At 39.9% G+C, this 18,469-nt stretch overlaps 1 protein-coding gene across 3 annotated transcripts in view; it reads right to left on the reverse strand.

Annotated features, from left to right (window-relative positions):
- Positions 1-689: 689 nt before the first annotated feature.
- The window catches only part of LOC102406545 (S-adenosyl-L-methionine-dependent tRNA 4-demethylwyosine synthase TYW1), a 146,071-nt gene continuing 128,291 nt past the window's right edge, over positions 690-18,469 (reverse strand). Inside the window, exon 16 of one of the 3 annotated variants that reach the window (XM_006070322.4) lies at positions 690-3,968. In XM_006070322.4, the coding sequence (XP_006070384.2) occupies positions 3,747-3,968 (222 nt within the window). In that variant the 3' untranslated portion in view covers positions 690-3,746. Of the gene's footprint in view, positions 3,969-17,635; positions 18,176-18,469 lie in introns of those variants that run through there. The other 2 variants (XM_044936074.2, XM_044936075.2) reach the window with 2 other exon arrangements.

Here is an 18,469-nt window from a genome sequence, read left to right on the forward strand (position 1 = left end):
AGAGCAATAGCAATAAAAGCAGTCTTTCATTATGTTTAGGTGACTTTTGGAAAGCTCTTAGGTAGCTAAAGAAGGGGGCTCATTGCCAGGGAAACCCATCAGGTGATTAGGGGCTTGGGAACTTTCAGAACCACTCCTGGACCTCCAGAGAGGGGCAAAGGGCTGGAGATTAAAGTCAATTACCAATGGCCAATGATGTAATCAACCATGCCTAGGTAATAAAACCTCTATATAAAATCCCAAAATAACTGGGTTTAGAGAGCTTCCAGACTGGTGTTCAAATGGAGATTTGGGGAGAGTGGTGTGCCTACAGAAGGCATGGAAGCGTTGTCTTCCCACATATCTTGCCCTTTGTATCTTTTCCATCTGGCTGTTTCTGAGTTATATCCTTTTATAATAAACCAGTAATCTAGTAAGTAAAATGTTGCTCTGAATTCTGTGAGCTGCTCTAGCACATTAATCAAATCCAAGGGAACCTCCAGTTTACACCTGTGTTTCTAGCTGATCAGAAGCACAGGTGACAGAGTGGACTTGTGACTGGCATCTGAAGCTGGGGGGAAGAGCACTTAACCTGTGGGATCTGACGCTACCTCCAGGCAGACAATGTCAGAATTAAGCTGAAATGGAGGACACCCGGCTGGTATTGGAAAACTGTTTGGTGTGAGGGTTAAAAATCCACACGTTGAAACTGGAAGCAAAAAAATTTTTTACTGTAATTTTAAAAATTTATTCTTAGTGGCCATTCTAGAGATTACAATTAGCACCTTAAAACAATTCACTTTGGAAACACACTCAATTTCAACAGTGGGTAATCAAGACTTGCTCCAATATAACTTGGTTCCCCTCCCCACCTCCTTTTGTGCTATGACTGCCATACAAATTACATCTTTATACATTCTAAGTCCATTAACACAGTTTTTATAAATATTGCTTTACACAATTGTCTTATAAAGCAGACAGGAGAGTTACAAACAAAAATACACTTATATCGTCTTTTATAAAACTTACATAGGTACTTCCACCAATGCTCTTTCTTTCTTTGCGTGGTTTCAAGTTAGTGGCTAACATACTTTCGTTAAGGCTTGAGGACTCCTCCTTGTAGGCAGGTCTGCTGGTGATGAATTCTTACTTCTTGCTTATCTGGAAATGTCTTAATTTCTTCTTTAATTCTGAAGGAAAATTTAGCTAGATATAGAATTTTTGGTAGGAAGTCTTTTCTTCCAGCTCTTTAAAGACATCATCCCACTGTCTTCTGGCCTCTATGCTTTCTGATGAGAAGAAAACTGTTAATTTTCATTGAGGTTCAGTAGTTTCTCTTAATAGATGATTTTTAGCTCATGGTGAAGCTTTGGTTAAACTGTCAAGAGGTCTACAGTTCATGGGCTTCCCAGGTGGTGCAGTGGTAAAGAATCCACCTGCCAATGCAGGAAACATAGGTTTGATCCCTGGGTCAGAAAGATTCCCTGGAGGAGGAAATGGCAACCCACTCCAGTATTCTTGCCTGCAAAATCCCATGGACAGAGGAGTCTGGCGGGCTCCAGTCCATGGGGTCACAGAGTTGGACACGACTGGGTGACTAAGCGCACATGCTACAGGTCACGGGTTTCAGTTGTTTTGCTCATATTTTCACTGTTTTAGAGGGAGAGTAAGTTCACTGAGGTTCTTACTCTGTCATTTTGGAAGTTGATCTGTTTCATGTTGTCTTAATTATTTTAGACAACATGATTTAATATCTTGTAAAGGGATTTTCCTTGAATAATAATGATTTTTCTAGAATTTTGTAACTATTTTTACCTGGCTGGTTTTTCAGCAGAATGTGGGAATCACTGGCTCAAACTCCAACAAGAACTTCCACTGGACATCTAGAATGCTATTTTCTAAGCAGCTCACCTTCTAAGAACATTCAACCTTTGCATCTTTTCTACTTGAATACTGCTCAGCAAACACTGAATTTTTTTTCACATGGATTCTACTGTATTTTTTTCCCCAAGGCATTTAAATTTTTCTGCTGTGTCTGTGAACCAGGATTAATATGCCATACTATTTTTAAAAATATAAAGCAAACACTTCCTGGATGGCAGGGGGAGAAAAACTGCTCATTTATGCACTTAAAGCTAATAGCATCAGGAGGGTTCATTCGGGAGGTGAAAGGTTCGTTGTGTGTTTTTCCTTTGAAGCAACAGAATATTTTCGTTCAAATTAAATTGTGAGCAGAACCTCAATGCATGAAAAGTAAAAGCAGAGGTGCCCGGTTGAAAAGGAGGCTGAGGGACAGTCCAAAGTCAAACAGGCACTGGCACCTGCCCTGCTCCTCACAGCAGCCCCTGAAGTGTTTCCAATAGCTGTGTGCTCAGTTAACTTCACAAACAGCAGCCCATCTGTGTGCTCCACAGCACGAGCTCTTACCATATAGCACTGTTCTACTTCATGGTGATTTTCCATCTCTGTTCAATGACCACTAACACATCCGAGCTTCACTGAGATCTTGCCTCACTGGCCTGGATCACTCCCGTCCCTTGTCTGTCTCAGGAGTTAACAGAACATGGGATGTGAAGCTGTGGTGGGCTGAAGAAGAACATCACATTTCACCATATGGCACAACAGAGAGACATGTTTTGACTCTATCACTCAGATATAAATGCAGTGCCCGGTTTTCAACTAAATGAGTAGGTAGATTATATCATTGTGAACTTCAGCAGAGAATATGGGGGGTGGGGGTTGGGTCTGATGGGGCTTAGAGACACAGGACCAGAAGCACTTTAAAATAAGCTCTCAAAAGAAAATGTGTGGTCCAAGTCTTTACAAAAGATAATTTATTAGATTTTTAGGATAAAGGAATTTTTAAAATAACTAATACTTGTAAAAAAAATTACTGAGTGTTTAGTGATGTTTTCAACTAGAAAAAAAATTGAGCCTTAAAAAACACATGGCAGAAAGCAGCTAGGGCACCAGAGTGAAAGAAGATGGAAACCTACAAGTGTAGCGATGAGTTTACATGCTGACTTTTCAAAGCAAAAGCAAACTGTACTCACTGTTTCACAGTGTATGAGACTAATTATTCAGTGACATCCTATGACAATGCCTCTTACAGAAGATTTTACTCTACTCCAGCTCACATGCTACCTTCTATGGCAATTTGTATGGGAACAATGAAATCTAGTACAGTTCTAGATCTAATTCAACTTCTTAAGGGTTGGATCTAAGCAAAAATTTAAAGAAATCTATGTGGTATTTAAAATAATTGAGAATAATGACAATTTAAATTATTTTCAGGAGGTGTTATCTTCAGACGTAAGAAAGGGATGGAGATCTTATGGTGAGCAGACACGTGGACCTCAAGGTAGTACAATCGACAGAAGACCAATAGCCCACAGTGAGGGAAGAGAAACAGAAATTCACACTGTACAACACTCCCATGGATGGCGTTCCAGCGAGTCTTCCTAGTTGTAATTCAAAACTAATCATGCTTATGGACTTCCCCCTCAAGATGATTTTCTTTCAGAAGTAAATTCAGAAAAGGGACTGAGTTCTGGAAAGAGACGGTGAGGCCAAGTCCCAGGCACTCCAGTGTGGCTGCTCTCTCCTGAGCCCTGGGACATGACTTGTGGCCCCATGTTCTTCCTCACACCCTTCTCTATGTGAAATATTATTTGTGTAACCTGTCCTTGGAAAAAAATCACAGTGGAGTCTGAGAACCTTCTGCAGCCATCGGTTTGTGTCCTTCGGTATCCTAAATCCAGACAATCTCAACAACCAGAAATATCCTTTGATTTATTCTTTCTCTGATATCTGGTATCCTTGGGATCAAAGCCTCTTTCGCTGGCACCAAACAAGGCCCAGTGAGGCGTTTTGGCCATATAATCCTTTGCGCTGAAAGTTTTTGATCCGCCACTATCTTCATATTCCTGAATGAGCTCCTGGAAGCGGCTGTAATCGATCCACGTCCACCATTCTCTGCCAATCTTAAACTAGCAAGAGAAAAAGGAGTCAGGTCAGAACTGAAAATAGCTGTAAAGACGGTCAAATCAGTGTCGGAACATCAAAAACAAGCCTGATCTTTTCCCCTTATCATGTTAAAGAAAATTCTTTTCACGCTCCAGACACGGTTCCATATCAAAGCAGAATATTCTATAAACCATCAAAGGGGAGTTTCTTTTTCCTCAGGACCACTGCCGTGCTGGGCCTGGAAGACCCAATTGCTGAATAAAGAATACATCCCAGAACTGAAAGTCAAGTTTATCTTGAGCAGTATCACTGAAAGAAGATTAATGAAGTTTTTTGGCATTATCATGTGTAATTCAAATTCCTCTTGTTGCCACTTTTTCCCTCGTATGAATTTTCATGGTTGTTACTAAATTTTGCCTGAGTTGTTAGGGAAGCTTTCATGGATGACTCCAATTCCTAAACACTACCTTAATGAATCCAACTAGCCTTTTTTTGCCTAACATGGATACCATAGTTCATTAACGGAAAGCCTAGTTAAGAATTTCAATTCAATAAAGAGAAATAATCCAATTTGTACTCTTTCTAAGAAACTACTTCTCAAAAGTCACTGTAGAATAATGACCATGAATAAAGAAAACAGAGTGGGTTGAGGAGGCTCTGAAGGAAGTACAAATTGAATTGCAAAGGCTTTTAATTCAAAGCAACCACCTGGCATTTCATCAGGTAAATATATAATACATTGATACCTGATTTATAAACAGACAAATCTTTGTTTTGCCACCTTCTTTTTTAAAAACCTGATTATGAGTCAAGGTAAGTAACAATTTCATGTTCTAGCTGAGAAAAATATTGAAAATATATAGGTTCCCGGATTTAGAATAATAAAATCTGCTGAATTTAAATAACATCTAATATTTTACCCAACAGTTGGGAGCTTTCTAAAGGGAAAAAAAAAAGCCAAACAAATGGAAAACTTTACCTATGAATCATGAGAAATGCTCTTCTAGTGAGGCCATTCCTTGAAAAGCTGCCCTAAGAGCGTTATGAATTCTGCAACTCAAGATGTAAGATCCACATTTCCCCATCACTTTCCCTCCCAAAGCTGACTGCTCTTGAATGTTCTCTACTGCTAGGAAAGTAATGAGTGTTCTCCCTGGGTGCTGAACCTCAAAACGAGTCAAAGGTGCCCCTCCCTTCCCTGGCCTCTTACACCCCAAACATGGTCAGGCCTCATTGATTCTTCCTACGCTGCATTTCCACAGCCACATCCTGGCACTGCCCTAAGGCACGTCCTCGCTTCTAGGACTTGGCAACAGTCTGCCAGCTGATTGATTGTCTGAGTCCACTTTTGGCTGTTGCCAGCTTCTGCAGACTGCCTGAGATGACTATGTTTATAGCAGAATGAAGCCCTGCTACCTAGGACATACGGTCTAAATATCTAATTTCCAACTGGAGGCTATTCAGTGAGCTTCCTAACCCCTCATGTGATCCCCATACTGTTTTGTCTGTCTAATTAACGCTGACTTAAGACTCAAGTCGGCTTCCCTGGTGGCTCAGCAGTAAAGAATCTGCCTGCAATGCAGGAGATGCAGGTTCAATCCCTGGATTGGAAAGATCCCCTGGAGAAGGAAATGGCAACTCACTCCAGTATTCTTGCCTGGGAAATCCCATGGACAGAGGGGCCTGGTGGGCTACAGTCCATGGAGTCTCAAAAGAGTTAGCCATGACTTAGTGACTAAACAAACAAGTCTCTTCATAATGTCATTTGTTCTGGGAAGTCCTCCTGAATCCCTTTGGATGACCATGACAGTCCCCTGCCACAGAACCTCACTGTACCCTGAACTCGTCCAACAAGAGCACATTATACTGGCCTTTGTAGTCACTTAACCCATCCATCCCCACCCTCCAAGACTGCTGGTTTCATGAATATACCTAACTTATTCTCCTCTCCCCTGTATCTTTCCCTTTTGGGGTTCAGATCTCTAGGCCAGAACTCTGAACCCTCAGAGTCCACAATCCTGGTCCTCCTTTTCCTTCAAATTCTAACAATATTCACCTGCCATGGATATCTGAAGAGCATCTAAAAGATTATCTTAGATTAGAGCAACAGATTTAAAATCTTTTACCACAACCTACAGTAAGAAACACATTTTATATCTTGATCTAGTACACGCAGTCACACATACATACTCTGGAAATACAACTTTCACAAAACTATAGGCAATGTATTTCATTTAAAAAACTGCCAGCTGCAACCTACTGCACTGATTTCCTAACTCCTATTACAGTTTGAAGATCTGGTCTCTTCTAACTACAAAACTTTACCGGGTCTTAAAAGGCAAGAAATTAGTTGCAACGATATGACAATTATAACCTAACATCTGACAACTCTTCTTAGATTGCCAATGTCTAAGAAAACAAACTAGAAGATCATGTAAATGTAACAAAAGGTTAGTGTATTAGTTTGCCTGGCTGTGTAACAAAATAACACAGACTGCGTGCCCTAAATCATAAAAGTTTATTTCCTCATAATTCTGGATGCTAGAAATCTAAGGTGAAAGTTCCAGCAGATAGCCCCCTTCTCACTAAGGTTCCACATGCCATCTTCTCCACTAAGGTTCCATGGCAGGGGATTGGGGTGGGGGTGCTCTAGTGTCTCTACTAATAAGGACACCAACCCATCAGATCAGGGCCTCACCCTTATGACCTCATTTAACCTTCACTGCTTCCTTAGAGACTCCATCCCAAATAAGGCCATACTTAGGACTTCAACACAGGAATTTTCAAGGAACATAAACCTTTAGTCTATAACCGTAGGTCACTCTTAAATGAACATTGAGACATAAGAGTCCTAAGACAAAATTTCATGACACATGCCCCCTTCTCAAAACAATCTGAGAATAATCACATTGAGTAATAGCTCAGAAAAAGTCAAAGTGTTCCAAGCAAAAGGCAGAAGCTAAAAGGGCAAATTTTAGTATGACTGGCACACAAATAAACCTGAAAGACAGAGCTGCCTAAGTAGAGGAATGAAACCTCAAATCATAAAATTTAAGGTTAAGTATGCAGGGACATGAGGTCACCCAGCTTTGTAAGGGAAGAGGCAAACCTATGCAGAATTACAAATAAACTCACCTCAAAGTTCACATACAGAGAACAAAGTACAATGATACAAAAATAAGAATCACACATACCACTTTCATTTTCACACTTCTTCAGAAGGGCTTTTATGGGATTTCAGTATCAATTATTTTCTAGTTGGCTCCTCCAAACATACAGTAGTACTCAGGAACCAAACAACTAGAAAAGCACTGCTTAAGGGATGGAACGGAGAAGGCAATGGCACCCCACTCCAGTACTCTTGCCTGGAAAATCCCATGGACGAAAGAGCCTGGTGGGCTGCAGTTCATGGGGTCACTAAAAGTCGGACACAACTGAGCGACTTCACTTTCACTTTCACTTTCATGCATTGGAGAAGGAAATGGCAACCCACTCCAGTGTTCTTGCCTGGAGAATCCCAGGGAAGGGGGAGCCTGGTGGGCTGCCGTCTATGGGGTCGCACAGAGTTGGACACAACTGAAGCAACTTAGCAGCAGCAGCAGCAAGGGATGGAAGAGGAGCTCTGTCAGACCTCAGATCTCAGAAGTACTGATACATGTTAACTGGAAGGAGCAGAGGGAGTCCAGGGTCGTTAGAGGGAGAAGTCATTTTGCAACACACACCAAAGGGTGCCACGTCAATGCTATCTGAATTTCCCAGAGTTAAAAGTTCTGTTTTCACCTTTGTGGCTACAAATGCATTGTCTGTTCTCTGGGTAAAAGGAAGCCAAGATCCCAAAGACAGACTTCAAAGTGACCTGACTTGCCTGCCACAGTGAGACGCTGGGCCATCTTCCTCTGAGTTTACTGGTGATAAGCAGCACTTCCATGGCACAAGCTGCCTGGGGAACCGTTTTGAGAGGTAAAACCACAATGCAACTGCTTTCTAGATCTATGCAAGGGCAATGTAAACATTTTTATCTGGAAACTCAGTTTCTGGAGTTTTCATCTTAATCCCCCATTCTGCTGGAGTAACACTAAGTCCTCTAGGTAGTGTCACCAAATTGCCAATTTTCTCTGACATTCTTCTGAAAGTAATTACCCGGAACACTCAGGGCCTCCGATAAGAATGAGTTCCACATGTAACAGAGGAGGAAACAGTCAGTCAGTAGGTTTTGTAAGGAAAACACTGCACTAAACCCTAATGGAGACATACAGTTCCCTTCTCATTCCAAGAGGCGAAGGTGTGGGAGGTGGCAGCTCTTCATCCCCTCCCTTTACAGACTGTGAGCTTCAATACATCCAAGGGGAAGCCTCTGTGATCAGTGCTTAATTACCTACAGGGCCTCAAATTCGGCAAAAACGTTTTCAGTTGATGATGATCTTGGAGGAGATGGTGTCTGCTGAGTGGGGGAGGGGAATCGACACCATTTCCCAGGGACACTTCCGTTTCCCCACCCTCTTTCTGACTGCTCTGTGGCATTTGACAGACAGCATAATGTAGTGGTCCAAAGTAGGCTTTGTGGGACTTCTCAGATGGTCCAGTGGTTAAGAGTCCACCTTCGAGTGCAGGGGACGGGGGTTCAATCCCCGATCGTGGAACTAAGATCTCCCATGCCATGAGTCAACTAAGCCTGCACGATACAATTCTGAGCCCACGTGCCGCAACTGCAGAGAGAGAGCCTGTGTGCCACAGGGAAGCTCACTCATGATGCAACCAGGACCTGAAGCAGCCAAAAATAAATAATTTTTTTAAAAAGTAGGCTTTGTATTTTGAAAGATATGGAATTGAATTCTAACTGCGCCCTATTTGTGCTTGGACAAGATTTGTACTTTCTTAGCCTGAGATTCTTCCTTTGGAATATGAGGGAAAATAGCATGACTCATAAGATTTTTGTAAGGAGTCAATGAATTAATGCATGCATAGTGTAATCAAAGTGACCTTAATAAATGTTACTGGTTGTTGAGTTTATCAGCAGATACTAAGGAATGACACCAGAATGCTCACTGATGGTGAAAGATGCTACAAGATAACGGAAAGATTATGCTGGAAGACAACAAAATAACACTTTTAAAGTGCTGAAAGAAAATTCCTCATGCAAGGGCAAAATGAAATAAAGATGTTTTAGAGGGAAAAAAGTCTAAGTTTACCACTTACCTCATCAAGAAGAAAACTGCACCCAGCAGTAAAAACTAGGCTGCAAATAGGATTTACATGGATTCATCAATATATGCATTAACTGCAGGAAAGAGTACTAGTAACTCCTTGTATTATGTTGAAGGACTGCAGCAATGTCAATTAATTTCAGAATTAAACTAAGTATAAACTTTTAAAACATAAGAGTACAGGACTCAGGGAAGATGGTGCCATAGGAAGCATTAAGGATACTTCTCTCAACCCAGACAAAAATTATACTGGCAGAATCTTGTCTGACATAACTATTTACCAACTCTGAAGTCTATTGAAAGTTTGTAACTTTGAGGGGAAAGTTTGGACTGTAAATTGCAGCTAATTTCAGTCGATTTCAGTTTAGACAGGACCCCCCCCCCCCACCCCACCACCACAGCAGGCAGTGGTGAACACGTTACTGGAGCAGCCTGCAGGCAACCTGTGGGAGACAGAATGGGCATTGAGGACTCTGTCCTTCAAACATTGGATATCTGTCTTCTGACCATTAACTGCTGCTTCGGATCAGAGGTGTGCATGGATTAAGCTCTCCAATCAAAAAACAAGAGATTGGAGAAATGGATTTAAAAAAAACCCATAATCCAACTATATGCTGTTTACAAGAGCTTTACTTTATATCCAATGACACAAATAGGTTGGAAGGCAAAGGATGAAAAATGCTATTCCATGCCAATAGTAACCAAAAGGAAGCAGGGGTGGCTATACTCACATCACACAAAATAGATCAAATCAAAAAAGTTACAGGAGACAAAGACATTATATATCAGTAAAAGGTTCAATACAGCAAGACAATATAACAATTATAAACATTTATGTACCTAATCACAGATCATCAAAATATATGAAGCAGATATTGACAGAATTGAAGGGAGGAATAGACAGTTCTACAGTAATAGTTGGGGACTTCAATATCTCATACTCAATAGTGTACAGAACAACCAAACAAAGGATAACTACAGAAGCAAAGGACTTGGACTTCCCTGGTAATACAGCGATTAAGAATCCACCTGCCAATGCAGGGGACATAGGTTCAATCCCTGGTCTAAAAGATTCCACAAGGTGCTGCAAGGCAACTAAGTCCATGCACAACTACTGAGCCCATGTCCTAGAGCCCGTGCTACCCAAGAGGAGCCTGTGCATGGCAACGAGAGAGTAGCCACTGCTCGCCACAACCAGAGAGAGCCCACATGCCACAACAAAGACCCAGCACAGCTAAAAATAAATACAATTAATTTTTTTAAAAAGCATTTGATCAACACAATAAATCAATTAGATCAACAGGCATACATATATAAAAGTACTAGACAGAGCAATTAGGCAAGAAAAAGGAAAAAATGTATCCAAACAAGAAATGAAGAAGTAAAATTATCTCTTCAGAGATGATACAACTTCATACATAGGCAAGACTTCTCTTGAGAATTTGGCACTTGAGATTAAATCAAGTCACACTAGATGCTTGAGCTAAATGGGGGCTACAGTAGCCATAACAAGTGGTTTTGAAAATGAAGATGCAAAAGAAGAGAGAAGAAGGGAGGAAGGGAATAATGCCCTTTGTTATCTTCTAGAAATTTCACAGTGTTCTATTTTATGTTTAGGTCTAAGGTAAGTTTGAAAGTTGTAAGATCATCTCAAAAGAAACAGAAAAAAAGCATGTGATAAAATTCAACATTCATTCATGAAAAAAACTCTTAGCAAATTAGGAAGAGAAGAAACATATTTCAACATAAAAAAGGCCATATAAGACAAGCCTATAATCAATGGCAAAAGGCAGAAAGCTCTTCTGCTAAGATCAGGAACAAAACAAGGATGCTTATTCTCACCACTCTACTCAGTACAGCACCAGAAGTCCTAGGCAGAGCGATCAGGCCAGAAAAAAATAAAAGCTATCAAAATTGGAAAGGAGGAAGTAAAATTGTCTCTATGTGCTGATCACGTGAACCATAAAAAAAAAACTGATAAGCTGGACTTTATTAAAATGAGAAACATTTGTTCTGAGAAAGGTACAGTTAAGAGAATGAAGAGTCAAGTCATGTAGACTGGGAGAAAATATTTGCAAAACATATCTGATAAATGATGTATATTCATAATACATTTTAAAAACTCTTAAAAAATTCAACAATAACAAAATAACTAGCCAAGTTTAAAAATGGGCAAAAGATCTGACCACCTATCCAAAGATATACCGATGACAAACAAGCATAAGAAAAAACGTTCAATCACGTTCCCATGACAATATGTGCTTTTCAAAATCTATAGTACTTTATAGCATAAATTCTGAACCTTAAAGTATGTGGTTTAAGTTTAAAAAATCATTTAGGAGGTCAGGGGAAACCAGGAAGAGGTATAGACTGTGATAAGAGAATCTAACTAAATTACAAATTAGTGAAGCAACTTCAGTGAAGGGAAGGCAGTGGGAAGGGTAGTACTGGCCTAAGTAATTTTGAAAATAAGTGGAGCCTGTAAGACTTAAGGCAAAAGAAATTACATATAAACGTTGTATGCTAGGGTTAAAAATTCTGTTACTGCCATATACGTATACTGAAGTTGAACAATTAAATAGCTGACTGATAACAGGAGCTAGGATTCGATTCTCGTTCTTGGAGGTGTGAATTTACAAATAAGCAAGGAGAGGACGCCAGAATGAGTTATATCGTAATAAGAGTTTGAGACAACAGTATGTTCAGCTTAATACAGATACAAAAGGTACATATAGAAATAGTTTCCTACATGTGTATATACGAAAGTTAGTGTATACATATATATATATATATATATATATATATATATATATATATTTCTTTGCTCTGTCATCTAAGAAAGCCTAAAACAAACAATACCCCAAACAATGAGCACATCTTCACCTTCTGATTTCTAACACCATTCTCCAAGAAAAGAAGCCATAGCTCCTGAGAAAAATGGCTGACTCTGGGACTGGGGTAGGAAATATCCAAGATGAGCCTGGAAGTTTCCTGAAGTACCAGAAAGGAAAGTGATCAAAATGAATAAACCCCCCCCCACTCCCCGACACCCTGCACACACACTCCCTCCCACACACACATTAATGGGCGTAAAAGAAACATTAGAATCAACTAAAAGAACTCCTAGTGGCCAAAGCTAGAACAATGTGAGCAAAAGTAATAAAGCTGAATGGATAACAACCCAAAATTATAAAATAAGTACCCATGAGTCTACAGTGATATAAAATTGACTGAAAAAATTAATAAATAGGAAGAAGAGAGAAACCTATGTAGAAGAATTCCAAATAATTTGTGCATATATTTAACTTTCACTCCTTTGATACAGGCTGAATATAGGCTTCCTTCCAAAGGAGAGAGGGAAAAGAATAGTTTTCCTACAGAAAAGGAGAGGGAAGAATAATTTTACAGGGGAGAAACCTCACAAACACTACCACAGCTTGCAGATCAAGGTCAAGATAAAGGGAGCTTGACATGATGTGATGAAAATGGCACTTTACTTCTGTGATCTTCCTCCTAAAAACCTACAATGCATGTCTTATGAGAAAAACACTGGACACGTTTCAGTAGTGCTGCACCCTGCACAATACTCATGAGTCCTCCTTAAAGTTGCCAAGGTCATCAAATTAAAGAAAGTCTGAGAAACTGCCATAGCCAAGGGGTACATAAAGGAACATGACAACTAAATGTAATGTGTTATCCTGGATGGGATCCTAGGACAGAAGGACATTAAGTAAAACCTAAGAAAATCTAAACTATCGATTTCAGTTAATAATAATGTATCAGTATTAGTTCACTGATTGTAATACAGGTGGTCTATACCAATATAAGATGTTCAGATCAGATCATATCAGATCAGTCGATCAGTCGTGTTCGACTCTTTGCAACCCCATGAATCGCAGCATGCCAGGCCTCCCTGTCCATCACCAACTCCCGGAGTTCACCCAGACTCATGTCCATCAAGTCAGTGATGCCATCCAGCCATCTCATCCTCTGTCGTCCCCTTCTCCTCCTGCCCCCAATCCCTCCCAGCATCAGAGTCTTTTCCAATGAGTCAACTCTTCACATGAGGTGGCCAAAGTACTGGAGTTTCAGCTTTAGCATCATTCCTTCCAAAGAAATCCCAGGGCTGATCTCCTTCAGAATGGACTGGTTGGATCTCCTTGCAGTCCAAGGGACTCTCAAGAGTCTTCTCCAACACCGCAGTTCAAAAGCACCAATTCTTCAGCGCTCAGCCTTCTTCACAGTCCAACTCTCACATCCATACATGACCACAGGAAAAACCACAGCCTTGACTAGACGAACCTTTGTTGGCAAAGTAATGTCTTTGCTTTTGAATATGCTATCTAGGTTGGTCATAACTTTCCTTCCAAGGAGTAAGTGTCTTTTAATTTCATGGCCGCAGTCACCATCTGCAGTGATTTTGGAGCCCCCAAAAATAAAGTCTGACACTGTTACCACTGTTTCCCCATCTATTTCCCATGAAGTGATGGGACCGGATGCCATGATCTTCATTTTCTGAATGTTGAGCTTTAAGCCAACTTTTTCACTCTCCACTTTCACTTTCATCAAGAGGCTTTTGAGTTCCTCTTCACTTTCTGCCATAAGGGTGGTGTCATCTGCATATCTGAGGTTATTGATATTTCTCCCGGCAATCTTGATTCCAGCTTGTGTTTCTTCTAGTCCAGCGTTTCTCATGATGTACTCTGCATATAAGTTAAATAAACAGGGTGACAATATACAGCCTTGACATACTCCTTTTCCTATTTGGAACCAGTCTGTTGTTCCACGTCCAGTTCTAACTGTTGCTTCCTGACCTGCATACAAATTTCTCAAGAGGCAGATCAGGTGGTCTGGTATTCCCATCTCTTTCAGAATTTTCCACAGTTTATTGTGATCCACACAGTCAAAGGCTTTGGCATATTTAATAATAGGCAAATTCAGGGTATATAATAGCTCTCTGTGCTATCTTCTCAATTTTTCTGTAAATCTCAAACTACTAAAATATAAAGTCTAGTTTTTAAACAATTAAGAGTTATGCTATGTAGATTCTGCAAGCCGTGCATACAACCTACCACTTGGTTTGCACAGGCAGAGATCCACTCTAATGGGGTATTGCCAATATGTTGAAAGAAGTTCACAGTTTCTGAACTAAAATGATCAAAGTGTGTTGGACTCATCATGGTCTTACTAGTTTGCAGACTGACAGGATCATGGTGACATTTAGGTTGTGAGGCTCGAAACCCAGAAACAGAAGGCTGACTGTGCCTTATTCCAGCTGAGCCTTCCTGACCCTTCCAAAGCACACGGCCGGGTTGGCCCTCCTCTTTCCAATGATCTCCTGCAGGGAATTGTGGTCCTCTCTGTGTTTCTCCAGCTCAACCCTGGAACTAGTATATGCTGACATGTTGATCTTAATGTGAGTCTTCAGCTTTCCTTTGTTCAAAGTCAGAGACATTCACTCAACTTTATGAAGTACCCACCTATTCTTCCACCTACTTTAAGAAGCTACTTCTTATCAATAGCAGAAACTCCTTTATGTTTAGCCTAAACTGCTTCTGAATGATAAAACTGTTCTATAAAGATATTTAAAACAATCATCCATTTTAAAAATTCCACTAGTAGAATTAAAAAAAAAAAATGCTTTGCACGTAGTGGAACATATGGCAGTGACAAGATCATTGCGCTGCAAATGACCAGAGAGTTTTCTGGGAATGGACAGGGTACAAATTATAATAGACTCTCTAGAAACTATTTCATGTTGTGAAAATCTTGCAAATTTAACACAAGACCTTGAAAGGTCATCTACATACAGTCAACCAGTACTTGGGATCACTCTAGATTTTTTCTTCTTCTTTTTTTTAAAGATTCACCTTACATTTTGAGCTTTCCTGGCTCAGAATTTCAAATTTTTGAAATTGGTAAAGAAATGCTGCACTTTCTGACAATGTTCTTATTTTCACTAGCCAACTTTACTACAATCAGAAAAGTACAGTAGAGTAGGCAGGAGAGACTTTCAAAAATATGAATGGGCATCAATTTTCTGCTGCAAGAAAAAAAATGGTAAATGGAAAACAACTGGATTTGACAACTAGCAAGTTACTGATGACCTATAAAATAGCAAACTCGGTAGAATAAACACTTATTGAATGACTGAGTGAGTAAATAAATGATAAGGAAGAAGGGAAATAGGTACCAAAATTAGCAAGGAAGATGGGACAGTATCTCTGATTTCAGAAGGCAAGATGATGAATAAGGAGAGAAGATGAAGGTAAAGAGTTTGCTAATTCACTAAACAAACACTAAGAACCTAGAATGTATCAGGTACTCTAGGAAGTGCTGGGAATGACAGTCCTTGCGTTCAGGAACCTTGGCTTCTTAGAGAAAACAGCCTTATAGATGTGCACACAGCTCTGAAAGAAGTGGTCCCCAAGGAGGTTTATTTTATAGTTTTAAAGAACAGAAGTTCACCAGGTGAAGTGAGGTAAGAAGAGGAGGTCTAGCAGTAGAGAAACCTTAGCTGGGCAAACACATAAGAGGAAGAAAATTATACGGCAGGGCCTTCTCAAGGCCCCAGGAGTAGGCATGAAATGAAGCTGAAAGGACTTGATTGTAAAGGCCATTAAAATCAAATAAATGTTTAGGCTTTTCTCTTGCACACTCTGTAAGATGTCACGTGTTTCAAAACTACAGCAGAGAAATAATAAACTGGGAGTTGGCAGCATAAACAATGAGGATGTTGAACAGTCAGTGCCCACTCTAAATTATTTGTAGACTAAATGATCTGTTTTGTGGATTCTGTTTTTGTCTTTTTTTCCATTTCTTTCCTTTGTTTGCCTTTTGGTTATAACTCTGCTTTTAGTACCCTTAAAAAGGCATTCATCTGTAAATTGCTAGCCTAGTTATTAAATGGGATTTGATAGGATCTGATTAGGATTAGAAAAAGATCTTTTCATACAGGTTTCAGAAAAAAACCTTCCAGTAACACGACAGATGCAGCTGTGCAACCACACTGAGTGACACTTTAAAGGTAAGAAAAGAAAATGAGTTTACATGGAAATAATCTAATGACAAATAGTGCCCGGTGTACTGGTATTCCTATTCACCGGGGAGATAAACAAAAAGTATAAATGTCACAACTGCGTAGTCATAAGACTTCTGGTTCCAGATGAGAACTGTGTTTCTGCAGCTAAAACCCCTAGATATTATATATAAAACAAATATAAGAAGACTCTGAAAGGTAGAGACAAGAAGGCAGATTGGCTAGGGTTATAAAATTAATCCTATTTCTACAGAATTCAATGAACATGTGCAACTGAAATTAAAAATATAATACCATTTATAATTGCTAAAACAGAAAAATACTTAGGTATAAATCTAGGGCTTCCCTGATAGCTCATTTGGCAAAGAATCCACCTGCAATGCGACCCCAGTTTGATTCCTGGGTTGGGAAGATCCACTGGAGAAGGAATATACTACCCACTCCAGTATTCTTGGGCTTCCCTTGTGGTTCAGCTGGTGAAGAATCCACCTGCAATGTGCAGAACCTGGGTTTGATCCCTGGGTTGAGAAGATCCTCTGGAGAAGGGAAAGGCTACCCACTCCAGTATTCTGGCCTGGAGAATTCCATGGACTGTATAGTCCATGGGGTTGCAAAGAGTCAAGACACTACTGAGCAACTTTCATTTTCTTTTCATAAATCTAACAAAGTACAGGACTTAGATGCTAAAAACTATAAAATGATTTTTAACAAAATCAAAGATCTAAATAGAGAGACAGATCATGTTCATGATGTAAATAATTAAGATCCAATGAGATCACGACAAACCCGTTAGAACAGCTAACCTAAAAAATGACAATACTAGGTGCTGGTTAGGATGCACAGAAACTGGATTTTTCATGCATGGCTGGCAGAAATGTGAAATAGTATTTTGTTGTTGTTTAGTTACTAAATTGTGTCCGAATCTTATGACTTCATGGACTGTAGCCCACCAGGCTCCTCTGCCCAAGGGATTTCCTAGGCAAGAGTACTGGAGTGGGTTGTCATTTCCTTCTCCAGGGCATCTTCCCAACCCAGGGATCGAACCTGCATCTCCTGCTTAGCAGATGGATTCTTTACCACTGAGCCACTTGGGAAACCTATAAAATAATATATAGCCAGTCTATAAAACAGTTTGACTTTTTTTAAAGAAAACCTACAACATACACTTACTATATGACCTAGAAATTACATTCCTGTGCATTTAGCCCTGAGAAACAAAAACATGTCTACACAAAAACCTGTACAAGAATGTTCAAAGCAGCTTAAATGGTAACAGCCCATAAGAGGGAAAAACTTTTAACAGTTAAATGGTTAAACAAACCATGGTACATCATCCCTACCATGAAATATTACTCAGCAATAAAAAGGAATAAACTATTAACATGTGCAGTGAGTCACATGGAACTCAAGGGTATTATGATGAGTGAAAAATGTTGATCTCAAAAAGTCACATTTTCATGATTTTATTTATATGTGATTCCCAAGATCATAAAATTATAAAGATAAAAAACAGGTTAGTGGTTGACAGAGCTTACAGGTAGTTGGGGATGGAGGGTAGGTTGGACTCAAAAGGGGTATAAGGATCTTTGTGGCAACAGACTAGTTTTGTAACTTGATTGTGGTGGTGAGTAGATGAATCTACGTGTGATAAAATGGCAAAGAGCTACACACAACACAAATGAAGGTGTTCAAAACTGGTGAAATCAGAATAATGTCTGCTGATCGCACTCATGTCTATTTCCCGGTTGGTTGTTGTCTGTTTCCTGGTTGTGACAATGTCCTATAGTCATGAAAGATATTTATGTCGCTGGGGAAAAGCAGGTAACAGGTACATGAAAGCTTCTGGACTATTTCTGCAGTTTTCCATGAATCTGTAATCATTTCAAAATAAAAGGACATGTTATTCCGATCTCTTCTCTGGCTGTCTTCTGGTATAACAGTAAAACAACAGCAATGCGACTGCAGCTTATCCTCCTGTTCTGAAGCTCTGAAATTATAAGCAGAAACGGAGCAATCTCCTGAGAAAACAGGGAATGATAAACAGTTGATGATTCTGACCTTTCTGGTTTCAAGTGACCCTTCCCAGCTTGTAAGTCAAAAGAGTGAGCCACTCCAACAAGTGTGAGAAGTGGCTACTTCATAAGAAGTTGTATTTTCATTCCTTACACCAGGCACTACTGTAAGAACAGAGAATAGGAAGTGACTGGAAAATTATGAGGTCTGCACACCTCAATACCAACAATGTCAACAAAAAGCAGCAGCAAAAAATACACAACGGGGA

This window comes from Bubalus bubalis, chromosome 24 (assembly GCF_019923935.1).
Source record: "Bubalus bubalis isolate 160015118507 breed Murrah chromosome 24, NDDB_SH_1, whole genome shotgun sequence".
NCBI classification, from domain to species: Eukaryota; Metazoa; Chordata; class Mammalia; order Artiodactyla; family Bovidae; genus Bubalus; species Bubalus bubalis.